The sequence below is a fragment of the Aythya ferina genome (assembly GCF_964211825.1).
Source record: "Aythya ferina genome assembly, chromosome: 3".
In the NCBI taxonomy this organism is placed as follows: Eukaryota; Metazoa; Chordata; class Aves; order Anseriformes; family Anatidae; genus Aythya; species Aythya ferina.
In genome coordinates, this window is record NC_140298.1 from 85,061,175 (window position 1) to 85,077,426 (window position 16,252).

The 16,252-nt window shown below is 45.9% G+C and overlaps 1 protein-coding gene across 1 annotated transcript in view; it reads right to left on the bottom strand.

Moving 5' to 3' along the window:
- Positions 1 to 1,254: 1,254 nt before the first annotated feature.
- SH3BGRL2 (SH3 domain binding glutamate rich protein like 2) overlaps positions 1,255 to 16,252 on the bottom strand; it is a 37,519-nt gene continuing 22,521 nt past the window's right edge. Inside the window, exons 3-4 of the mRNA XM_084513229.1 lie at positions 6,689 to 6,769; positions 1,255 to 5,536 (exon numbers count right to left, since the gene is read on the bottom strand). Of these exons, the coding sequence (XP_084369355.1) occupies positions 5,528 to 5,536; positions 6,689 to 6,769 (90 nt within the window). The 3' untranslated portion in view covers positions 1,255 to 5,527. The remainder of the gene's footprint in view (positions 5,537 to 6,688; positions 6,770 to 16,252) is intronic.

Consider the following 16,252-nt stretch of genomic DNA (forward strand, 5'->3'; position numbering starts at 1 on the left):
TCTATCGATTTTTCTGACACCTTGAATTAATCAAAGGTTAAAGTGTGTCAAGAGAATGTTTAATTCATGTATTTAGCGAGTGCCGTCCTTTCATCTGCCCACACAATATGCCCAGGAAATATGCTAAATGGAAGCATTAGCTCAGTCAGAGCTAAAACGAGAAACTGTTAAATGACAAGGCTGCTGCCAAGATGCCGAAAGCAAATATCAACATCGTCTCTGTTTTTGTTTTCTCCCTCATTTACAAATTCTGCTAGCTGAAGCAATTAAAGCGCTCACTCCAGAGTTGCTTCATGGTGCTGCCACTGTAAGAAGGAGAAATCCTCATCCCGGTGCTTTCCCCCGGACACCGCTGGTGCCCGCAGCCCTCCTGCCCATCTCCAAACACCCCGGCACCGCTCAGCCTCCTCCGCTCCCAGGCGATGCCCATGTGCATGGGGCCACTGATGAGTTCAGGCAGTGCTCCTGTGTCTTCTGGCATCGATGCCAGGGTGCAGGACACCCGGGCCTTTGTGTCTCGGGCTGTGCCAGCCTGGGCATCCCCTCCCGCAGGGGGGAGAGCTGGGAGGCAGAGGCAGCCGAGGTAGAAAGAGCTGGCCGCCTCTCCAGGTAGAGCTTTCATTAGGGAGTTTATAATTAAAGGATGAAAAATGTGTATGTGGGCACATTAGCATGCTGCTCGTGCCAGGCTTAAATGTAATTGAGCTCTATTAGTCCTCACAGCTGAAAAGATGGTCGGTGCATCACCCGGCTCTGCCTCTTCACACAAAAGCCATCAGCCCCAATTGCCCTTCTCCCAGCAGAAGGGTGTAAGGACGCAGCTGGGTGTAAGGACGCAGCTAAGGGAAGAGGAGGCGATGGCCGGCAGCTGCTGGAGGAGCAGGATGGACCCGAACAGAGCTTCCATCTCCAGCAACCCCCGTCTGGACCACCTTGGCCAAATTTATTTACTGGATGACGCTGCCCACGCCACCCCACAGGATCCATCCTTTATTTCCGCAGCATTTATCAACTCACCCAAGCGTACGAACAGGAGACCAGCAGTCACCCTTTTCCTTCTTCTCCCTTCCTGCCGTTTCCCTGGGGAGGACCTAGACCCGCAGGTGTCCAGCAGAAAACAGCTCCTGCTAAGCCTCCAGCACCGAGGCTGCCCAGCACCCTGCCGAGGAAGCCGTCACCAGAGGGAGCTGCAGCAAGGAGAAAGCCCTGCGTTTTGTCACGGCATCCCACAGCACAAACACCACCGCCCCAGCATCTTTTCAGAACATGTTTTTATTCGATGAACGCGGCTGTAACGCAGACTGTCAGACCCCACGCGTGCACAGCCTGGGATGCTGCGCGCTCCTGGAGCACCGGGTCGGCACCCGCAGCATCACGGGGACGTCGGGAGCTGAAGCTTTGCGCGCAGGTCTCGGCAGGACGGGACGAAGCACGTTGGGAAGAGGCAAAGGACAGGAAGAAGGGAGTGAGCTGGATCTGCCGCTGCGAGAAGGGCTGCTGAGGGTGCTGCCAACGAGACGTTTGGGGTGCAGGGTGGGCACCCGGGGCTGCCTCCTCCTCACAGCACGCACAAGCAGACCCAGTGAAACCGGCGGACAGGTCCCCCAAGACTGAGGGGATTTGGCACTAGCTGGTGAAGACCCCGCTCTTACCCTGCTGTGGAGCAGCTCTCGTGCCTCAGATCTCGGGCTCTTACTTTTGGAAGCACGGCAGTCCCAAAATAACTGGACTCCCTGAATAAATGGCCTGGCTGGGGGCAGGGGCAGGGAGGGAGGACCAAGAAATCCTCTAATAAGAGCTTGGCAACTCTTACTCATCTTAGTGAAGCACTTGGGCCGCTCAACACCTGGATAAGATAGTTATTTTGAAGCATAAAGATGGATTTAGGGGCTTTTTACTCCATGTCCACTTCCTTGGGAGGTTTGATTCTAAACAGTCAATACAATAATAAAAGAGAGAAAGCCATACTAAGGAAATTCAAGAGTTGATGAGACTCAGCAAGGACTGTTTGAACCCTACAAAGCACGTGTCTTTTGACTCACCAACATCACTTTACTGCGTTATTAAAAAAATAGCAATAATAGAAACTTGCTCTCTCTGAGTTCAAAGTCGAGCACATCTGAGAAGATCCTGCACCAACAGTCCTCCTCCTGGCAAGGCACTGTCCAGCCGTGTGGCACCAGCGAGAACACCTCTGTCACAGCCCCTGGTACAGTCAGTGTGTGGGCACACGCAGCAACTTTAGCTCGGTACAAAGATTAAAATTTAATTCACGCCGCCCTCTCCCTTTTAAAAAGCGGGGTACGTACAAATCTTAACTAAAAACTGGGAGCATTTGGTTCTCCACGGAACTTTTCTGTTACCCAAACGTTTCATTATTACAAAACTGGTTAAAAAATTCCAGATCATCTCGCGTAACAAACTAGAACTCTGCTTGCTTTCGTTACAAAAATAAGGCTGTTGCACAACAGGCAAAATTCACACTCAAGCAACACACAGACTCTCTTTTTATGAGCAAACACTGCCGATCCCCGCAAGCCAGCAGGATGTGTCTGGGGCTCGTGCTGCCCTGCACACGGCCAGCGTCACCCACAGGCGTGCTCTGAGCCACGCCACCGCTGCCCAACAGCCGCGGCAGAACTTGCTCTGCACTGAACTGGAGGCTTCAGTTCCACAACTAGCAACATTCAAGAGTTTTGTGAAACTCGTTTCATCCTCGGAGAACTCAGTGTGATTTTGCCTTCCCCATGAGTAAGCCTGGGATCCACGCGGGATCACTGCAGCAGATACACCTACCACTCCTGTGAGCTTTTCAAAGCTGGGACTTCGGGCAGTTTTCTAAGTTTACAACGTTATCAAGTATGTGATAAATCCAGGATGGCTTCTCTGTAATTAACTGTGTCATTACATAAATTTGTATCTGTATTCTTTTTCAAAGTTAAATATTTTAAACTTTTTTTTTCTTTTTTTTTAAGGAATATTCTATATAACCTGTTAATGTACAGCTCCACCTCACGTCACATTCCCTTCTCAGAGCGAGGTTCAAGTCTCACCAGAACGTGGGAACGGTGACAAGAACATCACAATAACTTACTACATACAACAAACTTCCTAAAAATGCATATTCACATACTCATATATACAGACATACACACGTATATATGCACGCTATCAACTCCCGTTAAGGAGTCCTCTAGAGAAGGTGCTCTAACGAAGATTTTGGCTAGGAAATGCAACCACGGACTCGAAATCTGTGTGTGCTCTTGCTCCATCTAGTTCCCTTAACTGAGCTGAGGAGGCACCAGAGGATCTGAAGGGAACCTGATTGGTGGATGGACATCTTTTAAAACTTACCACCTCCTTTTTTAAAGCTTTCTTGCCTTTATACTAAAGGGAAAATTCATAGAGTGTTCCCTTTGTACTAAATGGAAAAGGAACTAAGCAGCTTGTAGCTGAGACAACACCAACAGGAAGGTAACCTGTGCTTTACCCCAGAAGCTCGTAGTCACAAACAGTGCTCATGTCATACCTCTGTAGTCTTGAGTCACCTCTTGTCCAAAATCTGAGAGGCAACAGCTCACCTGTTGTTCAGCATCTCTGGATGGTGACCTAGCGTGTACCCTCAGCAATCTGCGAACAGGACCGACCTTGGCAGCGTGGTTGGTAACAGCTGGCAAAGCTTCAGTCCAGGGGATCTCAACAGCCATGAAGGCAGGGCCAACAGAAACCTCATGAAGCTTGGAAAGGGCAAGTGCCACGCTCTGTCCCTGGGGGCGGTGAGGCAGCAGTAGAGGCTGGGAAGTGACTGACAGAGTGACAGCCCTGCTGAGAGGGACTGGGCTTTTGGTGAAGTACGGGCTGGTCACAAGCCAGCCATGCTCTTGCTGACGAGGAGGGACAAATGCAGTGGGCTATTTCAAAACAAGTGAGGCCTGCAGGCTGAGCACAGTTCCTGTCCCTCTCTGCTCAGCCCTGGTGAGGCCACATCCAAAATATTGTGCCCATTTTGGGGACCTTTTTCCAGTTGTAGAGGGATGTGAGGCAGCTGGATAGAGTAGCCCTCCACCACACCAAAGCAGCCAGGTGCCTAAAGAAGAACCTACAAACAGAAGGTAGGGAAGCTGTGCTTGGTTAGTCTGGCACAAGAAGGCTAAGAGGTGACCTAATAATACCCCACAACTATCTTGAGGGCACGAAAAGGATGGTGCCAAACTCTTTCCATGAGTGCCAGAAAATACAGGAATGGCAACGGCCACAAATGACAACCTGGGAGTGCGTGCTTGGCACTAGGGGAGTACTGCAGCATCGGCACAAGGTACAAGATCTCCACCTCTGGATGCCTCTAACACTCTGCGAAACCACCTCACAACTGACCTGAGCTGACTTGGTGTTAGCCCTGGTTTTGACAAGGCTGGACCAGATGATTTCCAGCTGTCCTTTCCAGCTAACCTGTCTAGGACACCATAGTTACTGATTTTAATAGAACATGTGATTTATTACACAGACAGGGCTGCCTCCTGACACTTCTTACAAGAAGCTGGGCTTCCTTCGAGCCACAGTCAGAGGCTGGGCATTGCAAAGAAGCTTTCCCACGTCATTGGTTGTCCTGACTCTCTCGTGGCTAACGGTGGAGCTGTGTTTTATTAAAAATTGACTCCAAGTTTTGGCAAAATTTCATCTTAAGACAATCCAATTATAAAGTTCCAATTTTGGGTGTTAAGTCCTTCTCAGTAGAGAAATACCAATGTAATCTTTAGCTATAAGACCTCTTCTGACCTACCAAGTATAATCCCACCAAGCGTTTTCACCTGCCTTTCACCCTCATTTGGAATAGGAACCATGTCACAACATTTCACTTTGGCACCCCCTCCACAATAACAACTGTTTTTAAACAGCCAGTTGCAATGTGCACCATGAGGAAAATCAAGGTTTCGTGAAAAAGGTCAGCAACCCGTGCTTCTTACAATAAACCTGATCTAGCACAAACATAACAATAAATAAATGGGTAGCAAAAATACAGCAGTTACTGGCTTGGACTGAGATCTTCAGATAACAGTTTTTGCCCTCTGAGTGATAGCTGGCACAAACATTCCAATAACCACCAGCACTTTTACTGTCGTGACGAGCTACCTTCAACAACAGTAGCTGGAAGAATCAAAAAAAGGTCAGGAACCCAACTATGTGAGCATACCCACGAATGACAGCAGCCCCCACTTCCACTTCTTATCTTTAAACGTGTGTCTATTAGAATATCAGTGCCAGCTGCAAAAGCAATCCAAAGACAAAAGTGAAACACCAACAGTGAGTATTTTAAAAAGGAAGATCAGTAGCCCAGACTTAATCCTACTCCATATACGTGTTATTAACCCCGAATTGTTGGAGAGCACCGTCTCATGGCAAGCAGACTACTACTAAGGATGCGTTTGCTCTATCACAGTGATCCATAAGTGAAGCTGTCGTGTGCTGAAGGACAGGGTCATTCATCCAGAAGATGCGGTTGGTGATAGTTCAAATAGGTTTTCTAGGGTTATGACTCCTATTTAAAAGAAAAATAAGAGTAATTAACAAAAGATTATTAACGCTATGAATGCATTTTCATCTTCTGCATCTGTGACTTTCACACATTCACACAGCAGCTAAGGACACGGCGCTCTGCAAGAGTAGCAGACTGACGCAGCGATGTGGCCAAGTTTGTACAGACAACCCTGCGGGACTGCAGCAGGTGCTTTCCCAGGAACACAGATGCACAGACTTTGTTACTTCTGACTGCAGCAGAACAGCACCTTTTTCTTAGGACTAATTGTCCAAGCACCAAAGCAAGGCAGACTGCAAGAATAACCTGTTTTTGGGGTTCCCTGCTGACTTCCCTTCCTACTCCTCTTCCCCAGGAGATCCAGAACTAAATGACTTGCTGGCAGGAGTAACTCTCCGGATAGCCAAGAACGACCATCTAGGCCTGAAACAGCACTGCTACCCAGCACAGCTATACCTACAGCAGCAAAGGGAAGGAAATCATCTCCGGTGTGTCTGATCTACTGCCCAAAGGGGCACCATACAGCCTCTTTATCAAATGTCCAGGATCATTCAGGCTTCCATATGGCGATAAAAGCTCATCTATTTCACTATCCTTGCAGAAAGATGTTAACTGGCTCGATTTCAAATTCTTTTCTGATTTGCATATATGCATTCTTTAAAATTTAATTCTTATCCAAAAACTTGCTACAATTCCTGGCTGCTCCATCACTTCGGCATTTTAAAAAAAATAATAATGCATAATGAAGAAATGCTGTCCTGGTTGGGCCACTGAGGCTGGTTCTAAGCCAGGCTGGTTCAGCACAATCATATTTTGGTGACATAAGCTCTGGATATTCCAGTGATCAAGACCCTAGCTCTGTCCTGTTAAGTATGCCAGTTGCTTTCAATTTACTACGACAATGTGGAGCAAAATGTACTCTTTAAACATTATTTTCCTGCAGTCTCAGCTTACCTCATGTACATGCTTAGTGTCACTTTGCTTTACAAAATGCTTTGCACTGCAATTGTTTCAGTTACCTCATTAGCATGATGTTGGTATGGACAGCTATAGTGCACAGAGGTGCATCTGGTCACAGGGAGTTCATTCAGTTCAAGGACAGCTCAGTCTGAATATTTCAAGAATCCCACGAAAAGTCTGCCATATGACACTGACCTTTGATGCTAAATTTGGTTTCAGTCCAAGAAAGGAGAAGACAGTGTTGCTCTCCTTTGATTCGAAAAAGCCATCGTAGTCCTAGAGGGAAAAAAAATGGAAAAAAATGGTGAGAACATTTGTATTCGTGTTTTCCTGCTTGATCTTCCCACACCATGTGTCAGAGTAAAGGGTGCTATGCAATAATGCTCAGGAAAACACTGGTACTTACCTGCATTGCCCTATGCAAACCTAACAGCTATTCTAAAAGGTAGTGATATCACCAACCCTGATGGCAAAGTAAAACACACAGATGCTTCAATTAAAGCACTTTTCATCACCTTATTTGACAGAAAAATATAAAAAAGGATTTACATGAACAAGAAATCTATTGTGGGCATATTTTAAAGGTACTTCAGTGCCAAACAATGCAAGTAAACTTCCAATGAGGTTTTCAACTTGCATTTTAGCAAACCAAGATACTAACATGGAGAAATTCTAAGGCAACTGAACTCCTTAGGTCTTCCGTGGTGGAACAGAAGACTTATCACCACTCTATCCTTCAAAATCAGCAAGCACATCTCAGCCTTGGACAACCACATACTTAACTATAAAATATTACCATAAGGAATTTTGTTTTACGGAAAGATTATTTAAAACAAGCTTTATTATCACAATTATATCCTCTTTGTGTTTTAACTGCTTAAGCTCAGGTTCTGATCTCCAAGTGTTACTACTACTTTTATCAATTCGTTTTTACTGCACTGGACACCTGCTACTCTTCTATCTACCAGATGAGCTGACAGTTTTCAGTTTTTGAGGGACAGAGATGAAAACACAGCACGGTTTAGTGAACGGATTTGGCACACAGTGAGAAGCCAGGAAGTTTCAGGTTCTCTTAGTGGTTTGGTAAATATTTCCTCTATGACCACTGGCAAACAATAAAGCACCCAGTTCAGATTCCTCTTCTCCTCCACATAACCATAAAGTGGAAATATTAATCCCTATTTAACCACTTCTGACATGTAATACTCTGTAAATGTCGGGAAACTTCAGGTGGGTTCACGATTACAAAGCAATTATCCCTAAACATCTAAGATTAGCAGTTATGCTTAACTTAAAAGCATTCAACAAGAGATAATCCTTTCAATACGGACTGTGCACACACACACTTTCAATACAGAACAGTAACAGGTAGGCCCTGTGCCTCCACATACCTTCCACCTCCGTAACAGGCGTTCACAACGCCTCTGACCCCTAAAGTCAGCACTTCTTTGGCTCCTATCCTCTGACCTGGTTGCTTTTTGAGAGCTCCTTTCTCTTTGTTAAAGCACTCCCACGCTGGCGCACTGCTGCACCGATGTGGACACCGCTATCCCAGCAAAGTGTCACTGCAGCTGCAGTCAGCCGAGTACCTTCAGCCTAGAAACAGCCACACTTTGTGCTACGTGCTTTCCCAGCCAATGTCTATATGAAAACCATCTGCCCTCCAAGATGCAGAGAGCCAGCAGAAGCCCATGATGTTCATAAGGCCTCAGATGTACTGGCTGACATGAGTAGAAGGAGCAAACCTCCTTCTTAAGATGACTTCTTGCCACTGCCTTCTTAAAAGATGGCAGATTGCTTTGCCATACCCAGACACCAGGCAGTATTCCTCAACTTCACATCTACTGCTCTGCTGCCTTCAATGTTCAGACATTTACAGGTTCAGAGAAAAGCACGCGCTTCTTCTGTCTGTTTTTCAGTGTTTTTTTCCAAGCGTGATGCATAACTTCCAGCGAACACCACCTACTCATGTTGCTTTACAGGAAGAGCTCGGTTTATTTGCTTTTACTGCCAGGGGAACGAAGCGTTTGTAGGGATAAAGCCGCTCTGGAGCAAAGGAAGGTAAAATCTCCTGCAACGATCAGCAGCACGGACTGGAAAACAGGCTTTGCAGGCAGATGCTGCTTATCATGAAGGGCACAGAACTATTACTATCACATTTTTAAATGCTAACACATTAAGATATTAGGCACAGTTTCAAGCTCCCTTTGTTAATTTTAGGTGTGATCCATTCTGCCCAACTTTGAAATTAGGCATACAATTAACCAGAGGAAACAGGCATATTTACATTAATTAAAATCAATAAAGGTGATGAACTGATGCTAATTTCTAATTTAACATAAATTCTCATATAAACTGAACATAATTAACATCAATTAATCGCCACAAAGTAAATCCAAATAAAACCGGCAGGCCATAGCAAAAACCGAAGCAGTACTGGAAGCAACCCCAACAGTGCCACGGCTGAGAAGAGAACCATGTGCTCGATAAATACCTGGGTAAGTAATAAATTCAGCAATGATGTAGTAGTAAATGAGTAATACTGAAATTCTCAGCAATAATTACTGAAATACTCAGCAATACTGAAGCTCTGCCACAGGGTGTTCAATTGAGCCCTTGATCTCGAAGAACAAGACCAGAAAACTGCATGGCTGCTGTTCCACCTGAGGACGAGGCAGCCTGGCTTTGCTACAGATGAAAGGCCACGAGGGACACGAGCTAGATGAGCACCCACATGTGAAGACAGCGCCCGATCTGAGCAATAACCTTGTTTTCCTCCACTGGGCTGAACTACAGGTGTGTCACGCTATTGTGCAGCTGAAGGTAGGGCAGCACGGGACAGGTACAACCCACAGGGGAGAGGGAAGAACCCTTTTAGTATCAAGGCAGGTGTAAATTGGTCGAAGCTGCTCATTACAACCCAGCGAACCGTAAGCAGCCACCCAGGCAGCTGTTGCAAGCATTTCTGCAGCAGCACGGCTCGAGGAGACATCATTTCCACTGCCCACCAAGAGCACCCTTTCGTCTGAAGTGCGAGTTATCAATTTTTACCTCCAGAAGCGCCCACAGGCTTTTTTCCACATTCCTGCTGGCTGCATCAAAGCTGGATTAACTCACTGAAAGAAACCAGAAACATTTGGGCTACGTGCAGAGACACTAACTCAGTGGGTGAGGACGTGAAAATCCCTGTCTCACTTAACAAACATCTCCCTGCTGACAGCAGAGGCTGAGGAAGGCAAACGGTGCTTCAGAGGAAGCTGGGACCTTCATACACAGCCCACTCGCAAGCCAAGAGCTTCCCCTTGATAAATCTCCACGGGGCACCGCCTCACACGGAGGAAGGCCACCACCAACCTGTTTTTGGCAAGGCAGCAGCCCCCTGGTTCTGCGAGCTCCTGCAGTCCCCTTGCCACGGCACCACGCAGCTCCACGCAGCCCAGCAGAGCAGCGCTGCCTCGCCCCTGGAGGCGCTGGGAAAGCAGCTGTTAGCCTAAAAATACACACGCGTGGCAAATTGCCACCCACTGCACCGCTGCGGAAGGCAGCCCTGCACACAAACAGCATTTCGACCGTGTCTGTTGCTTTAAATTATGATCCCCGGTGTCTTCCAGAGCTGCTAATTGCACGTGATTAACACGCAAAATCCTGGCGAACTCGGGAGCTGATTAAGGCTAATAAACCAAAGGGGACGGTGGACATGAATCATCAGCGACGCAGGGATGCTCAATCCCTCTGGAGAAGCTGAAAAGCCACGAAAAAAAAAAAAAATACAGGTGATAAATCACAAAGATGAAGGTATGAAAGGTTACAGAGAATGATGAACGCCAGTTAGGGTAAAAAATACATCTCGGGATGGTTTGAGGGGACAGAGGAGCCACAGGACAATAAATAAGGTGAGCAAAAAGCTATTCCAAGCTAGAAAATGCTTCTGAACAGGTTACCAACCACCTGACTGCTTCAGACCTGGCTTTCATCTCTGCTTTCCCTGCTCCTGCGGAGTGATTCTTAACCAGACCAGAGGCAGCCCGGGGCTGAAAAGGTTTTCAGAAGCAAAGCCACCCCAGGTGGTAACGGGAGGACGGCTGCGAAGCTCGCTGCGGCAGCAGGACGGGCGGCGCTCGGCGCAGAGCTCAGAAGCACAAGAGGCACACTAAATGCTTAGGTGGCCTTACCAGAAGGCTGGAGTTCATGAAAGAGGAATGTAATAAGAATTATCTAATAAGTTAGTGATATACTTGCTTCAGAAAAATAGCTAGAGTCAGGGAAAGTGCTCAGTGGAAGTATATTATATGCTTGGCTTCGGTCAGCGTAATTAATTGTTTGTGCTTCAAGGATAACAACAACAGGTCAAAGTAAACCATTAACGCAGAGCAGGTTTCATTTAGCAGTTATACAGATACTGCCTGCACATCGCTGCAGCTGGGAGCAGGGGCACGTTTTACCTGATGACATTTCCAAGACAGCGACTGTGAGCAAAACTCCTCCCAGGAAGTTTCTTTAAAAGAGCAGGCTGGCTGTGCTGGTGCTGGCTTTTAACTCGCAAGAAGAGAAAGAGTGAGCTTGTTAAACATCTCAGGCAAATCCTTAATGTTTATCAGGTGCTTGCCACACAAAGAAGCAGAAAAACAAGCAACTTGCCCAAGCGCAGCTCGACTGCTTTTTATAATGATTTAAAAAAAAAATGTACTAATTATTGTACAGCACTTAAAGAGAAACCTATTGCCATGCTGCTTTAATTTGTTTCTCGTCAGCAATCATTTTTAATGTCTGATTGCGATCTCTCCATTATTTTAAAAGGGGCAAGGTAATTGCTCTTACAAGAAATAATGGCGAGCTCGTAATTTCAATGCACTGAAGGAGCACTCTGCTGCTGCCCCAGCTAGTGCTGGATGCCAACGAGAAGGAGCTGTTAGCATCCTTCTTGAAAAGGGCAGCCGAGTTCGCTGGCCCAGCTGACATTCACTCACTGATCTGATTAGGATTACAATGGAAAGCCTTACTCAGCACGGCTCTCCTTGCAGTGTGTGCACACGGGTGTGAGCCTGTTTGCACTATTACACTGACACACAAAAATAAGATCTCATCTAGACGACACAGGACAGCCAAAACATTGCACAGCTTCCCATTAGCTACCCTTCTGATAAGATCTCTGGGCAGGATTTTTAAAGAGCTCATGTAATTGATTCTACAGAGCATCCTGCTTCTCTCCTCCTAAGGGCTCGATGGTTATTTCCGTAATCTCTCCAGTTGTAGGCTTGCAAAAACAAAGGCTTTAATAAAGAGGAGCCCCGTGCCAGCTCCAGCTCTTGTTTGGACAGGGCATGCCAAAGGCAGGCTGCCCTGGTGTCTGCCATTCATTCAGGGGACACAGACACGGGCTGTCCAAGAACTGACAGGGCAGGGGGATATCTGGGGGGAACAGGGGCAGAGTAAGCACTATGGATGGCAACAGGTGCCCCACTCCTGTGCACCTTCTAGCTCAGTATTTTCTGTGTCCAGCTGTTTATTTAGGTAAGAATATTATCAAATCCGGCAATGACAGGAGCTGGAGAAGAGGGAGGGACTGAAACCTTGGGGAGTGAGCAATGGTAGTCATCCCCTTACAAGAAACCATGGCTAAAAGACATAAATTAACCAACCTGCACAGAACTCTGCACGGACCTATGTCGGCTTTGACGTGTTTTAAGGCAGCTGTAACTTTGCAATAGGGACGACAACCACACCAGTTGCTTTTCTTCTTGGAACATTTTACTCGTCCCGAGATCAGGTGACACCTCTGAGCACAACACAAAACACAACAGATTTCCCTTTCCCTCTGTTTATTTGGGGAATGAGGCACTGCTGAGAACATCTTTCAACCTTTTCTTTGTTTTCTGTGGTTCCTTCACAGAACTGAAATGCAAAGGCATTAAAGAAAGCAGAAAAGCACACTAACTGCACTGGTGATGTGATGTATTAACACCATGGTTATTTATAAACGGACCGCAACTGCTGCATCTTCGAAGTGTTTCTTAGAACATACCCATATAAGCATGATTGCAAGTGGTGCAATGGTGCACTGAATTAGTTATTTTATCCTTCTTCTTCTCTGACAACAGCCACAACCCTCACTAGATATTGCGCCATCTATTTCCCGTACAATACTACGTACCCTCAAAATATTACAGCCATTTAACACACTTTCTTATCTTTTCCTCGGTATGTTTTACTAGCCCAGGCCTTTTATAAAAGCCAATAACCAAAGTCATCAGGACCCATTCAAGAATAAACCCTTTCTCTGCAAAGAATGATGGCACAATACAAAGTTTTGATTTCATGCAGAGGAGAACTAGGATCCCAAACAAAATTGCTGATAACTGATGTCACACTGATTATCCATGAGTTCTGCAGAACATCAGTGCAATTAAAAAAATGAAATACCACAATTTTTGTCTTTTTTTTTTTAAACTATATTCTGTTAAGGTGATGGTTCTAATTTTACAGTGGTCATCTTTAACTGTTTTAAAATATATAAACACCCTACATTATTATACTTAGGAAATAGTGTCTGAAAACAGACAAAGGTGTCTCTAAAGTTGTATCAAATCTCTGTCAAATATCATCACATGGTGGGATGGTTCACAGGAAGACACCTGCAACTTTACCTTGAAACAGCTCTTCATGAAGTTTAGAAAGCAGAGAAGAAAGTTCAGGTGGAAACTGGATTTCTCAACAGGAGTTTACTCTCTCCACTACAGGATGAACAGCAGCACTGACACATCACTGGTACCAGCTCTAACTGCTCTGGGGATGACAAAATTCTTGCACTACCTTATTACTGCTGAGTTTCTACCTTCTTAAGCTCTAACACTGGGCAGGCTGGATACATTTTGCCTCTGGCGCCGTGCTCCTTGTATACATAGCACACAGAGCTAGAGCTCTGTCTTGCAACATGGAAAAGCAGGGGAGAAGTGGATGGCAAAAGCACAGATACAGCCTGAAAGCTACAGCCGTGTGGACCTTGCAAATGGCCTGCGCAGTCAGCACGGAGACAACCAGTGCTCGATACTGTCAGGATGGAGAAGACATCTGGGCAGGGGCTGCTTTCCAACACCAGCTCTGTCTTCTGCGTTCCTTGCATGAGAAACAGCTTCATCAGGAAGGCAAACAGCTCCGTGTCACCGTCCCCTGGTCACTCACATTCAGCCCAGGCTCTGTGGATCCGCAACTGGAAAAGGTGACTCAGAACGACTTCAACAAACAGCTTAAACTGACCACATGGGGAAATCCTAACTAATAGAAAAAGTAATTTATCAAGAAAGTTTCAGCATAATCACTCATTAATCTAAATAGACAGTATGTGATCCCTGAGGAATTCACACTAACTTGTACCAAACAAGATTATCCCTCTTGTGAGGGCAGAATGGGACCACCACGATGCTGAGCGAGTTGGATAAGACATTTGCACAGGTGCAGGGAAGCAAATGTAGGCTTGCTGGATACCAAGCTAGCCTCACAACTGCCCTGGCTCCTAAAGACACTACAGCAGGCGTGCTAGAGGTGAATTATGCCATATTGCTTGAGGATCCAGAGAAACAGAGTTCAAGTTTTGTGTACCTGTAGGCACAAGAAGTAAGACAAACTCCCCAACAACAGCTCAGGACAGAAATTTTGATATGGTCTGTAACCTGTTTTCTTAGATCCTCTCCTTTCTTTTTCCTCTTATCGATGAGCAGTTACTAAATTGCTATTTCACACACATAAAAAAGGACAAAAAAAGTATAGGATTTTTTTCCAGGATCTTAAAAAAAATAACAGAAGAGACTGACACTTAACAGCGTAGAGGAATCAGTGCCATGGTGATTCCCCGTGCACTGCCTAGTCTCTCAAGAACACTGCACCCCTTCCAGCAGTGTATTTGATTTCTTTCTTGTCTATAGACCTTCGCTGTTTTGATGGAGTTGAAACCCATGTATAACATTTCAGGGAAGGACAACAAATATCATGTGTCCCTGTCTCTGCTGCTGTGCCCACCCGGCACTCCATCAGTGCTTACTTACCCTAGCACTCTAAACCATCTGAGCAGCTTCCAGGAAAAAAAAAAAAAAATAAAGAAAGAAGAGTTAGCCTGCTATGTAAATATTTTCCCTTCAGCTCAAACTCCCACCTTCATTTTGGTTGGCCTAAATTTCAGGCAATCTCACATCAGCGGCAGATTTTGTGCATATAAAGCTGTCACTGCTTCAGCGTGCTAACTTGAGCTTGTAAGGTTAAAATTAGAGTGCAGCTTCACGGGGAAGTGGAGATTTTCTGTCTTCTGAGAAGATCCAGGACTGGCTTCTAGCCTGAGAAGGCTGCATTCACTTGTGGGGGTATCAGAGAGAACAGAAGGGGGAGGTGTGAGGTACAGGCCTAATTTCAGACTCTGCTTCTCCAGCATTTCTTTCTAGAGTTGTACCAGGGGGCTGCAATTTCTACTCAAGAGCCACGTACCCAAGATTTAGGCGTGTCAGTCCTTGGCATCATGCTACACTCCCTCTGTGAACCCAGCCCTAACGTACCCGGCCACAGCGACCTCTCCATCTGTCTGGAGTTTCAGAGTCTGTATAAAAAAGCACTTTTATCTTGCACTAAGCAAGATAATCGCTTATCCCTTCTTTTTTTAGATAGTGCTTTTAACTTGTACGATACTAACCAGTTCGTGTTATGGTGTATCCTATTGATGACTCTTTAGAAAAATATCTGAGCAACTCACCTGCTAACCAACTGGTCTGATTGTGTAAGATAAATATACAATGAGAGGTAGAACATTTAGATTTTTTTTTCCTGTAACCTTGAAAGCAAAGGATTTAATAGCGTAAACTTCGAAAAGAAAATGACCTACAGTCTTCATCTTCTCATTTTTATTGGATCTGGCTGAGACTCAGTTCATTTTTTTTTCACAGGAACCTCCATGGTGCTGTGTTTTGGATCTGTGACTACAGCAGCCTTGATAACACACCGGTGTTTTGGCTGTTGCCCAGCAGTGCCTGCACAGCATCAGAGCTTTGTCTGTTTTTTACTCTGCTCCCCAGCACCACCTGCAGTGGGGCTGGGAAGAATTCAGCTGGCCAGAGGGATATTCCATACCAGATAACATCACGCTCAGCAATAAATACATGGAGCCATGGGGCTGTCTTACAAGATAGCCATTGCTCGGAGACATGCTGGAGCTGTCTGCTTTTGGGATATGGTATGGGATCATCTCGTATCACTTGGTCATTTTATCCCCTTCCCTTCACTTACTAAAATGCTTCTCCTGACCCACCAGTTGTTCTCAATTCTCTTCCTATTCTCTTCCCTGTCCTGCTTGGAGGTGTGGTGTGAGCAATCAGCTGTGTGGCTCCTTAGGCACTAACAGCAATCTGTCTTGGTTCCTGAACAGGGACTTCAGGGGGTTCAAGACAGTGACAGATTTGATAAGCATGTGCCAGGCTGAACTTAGAGCTGTTTACCTGGCACTTGCTGCTGCTGGTCACAACATTGACTTCTCTGTTCTGGATGTTGATTGATTTGTTTCCTCATGTGCTCCATTGCTTGCTCCCTTTCCTTCTGTACATCATACACCAGGGGCTGTTAATGGTGCTGTGGCTGCGTTATCATTCTGGTTTGCCTGGAAGAACTATAAGAAAAGCACTGGCCTTGAGCCTAATCTGGTATCTGGCCCCTGCACTGCTGCCATCCCTGTATTCTGCAAACCATTTTGTGGAGACAATCAGCAGTTGGTCCTTTCTCCTCTTC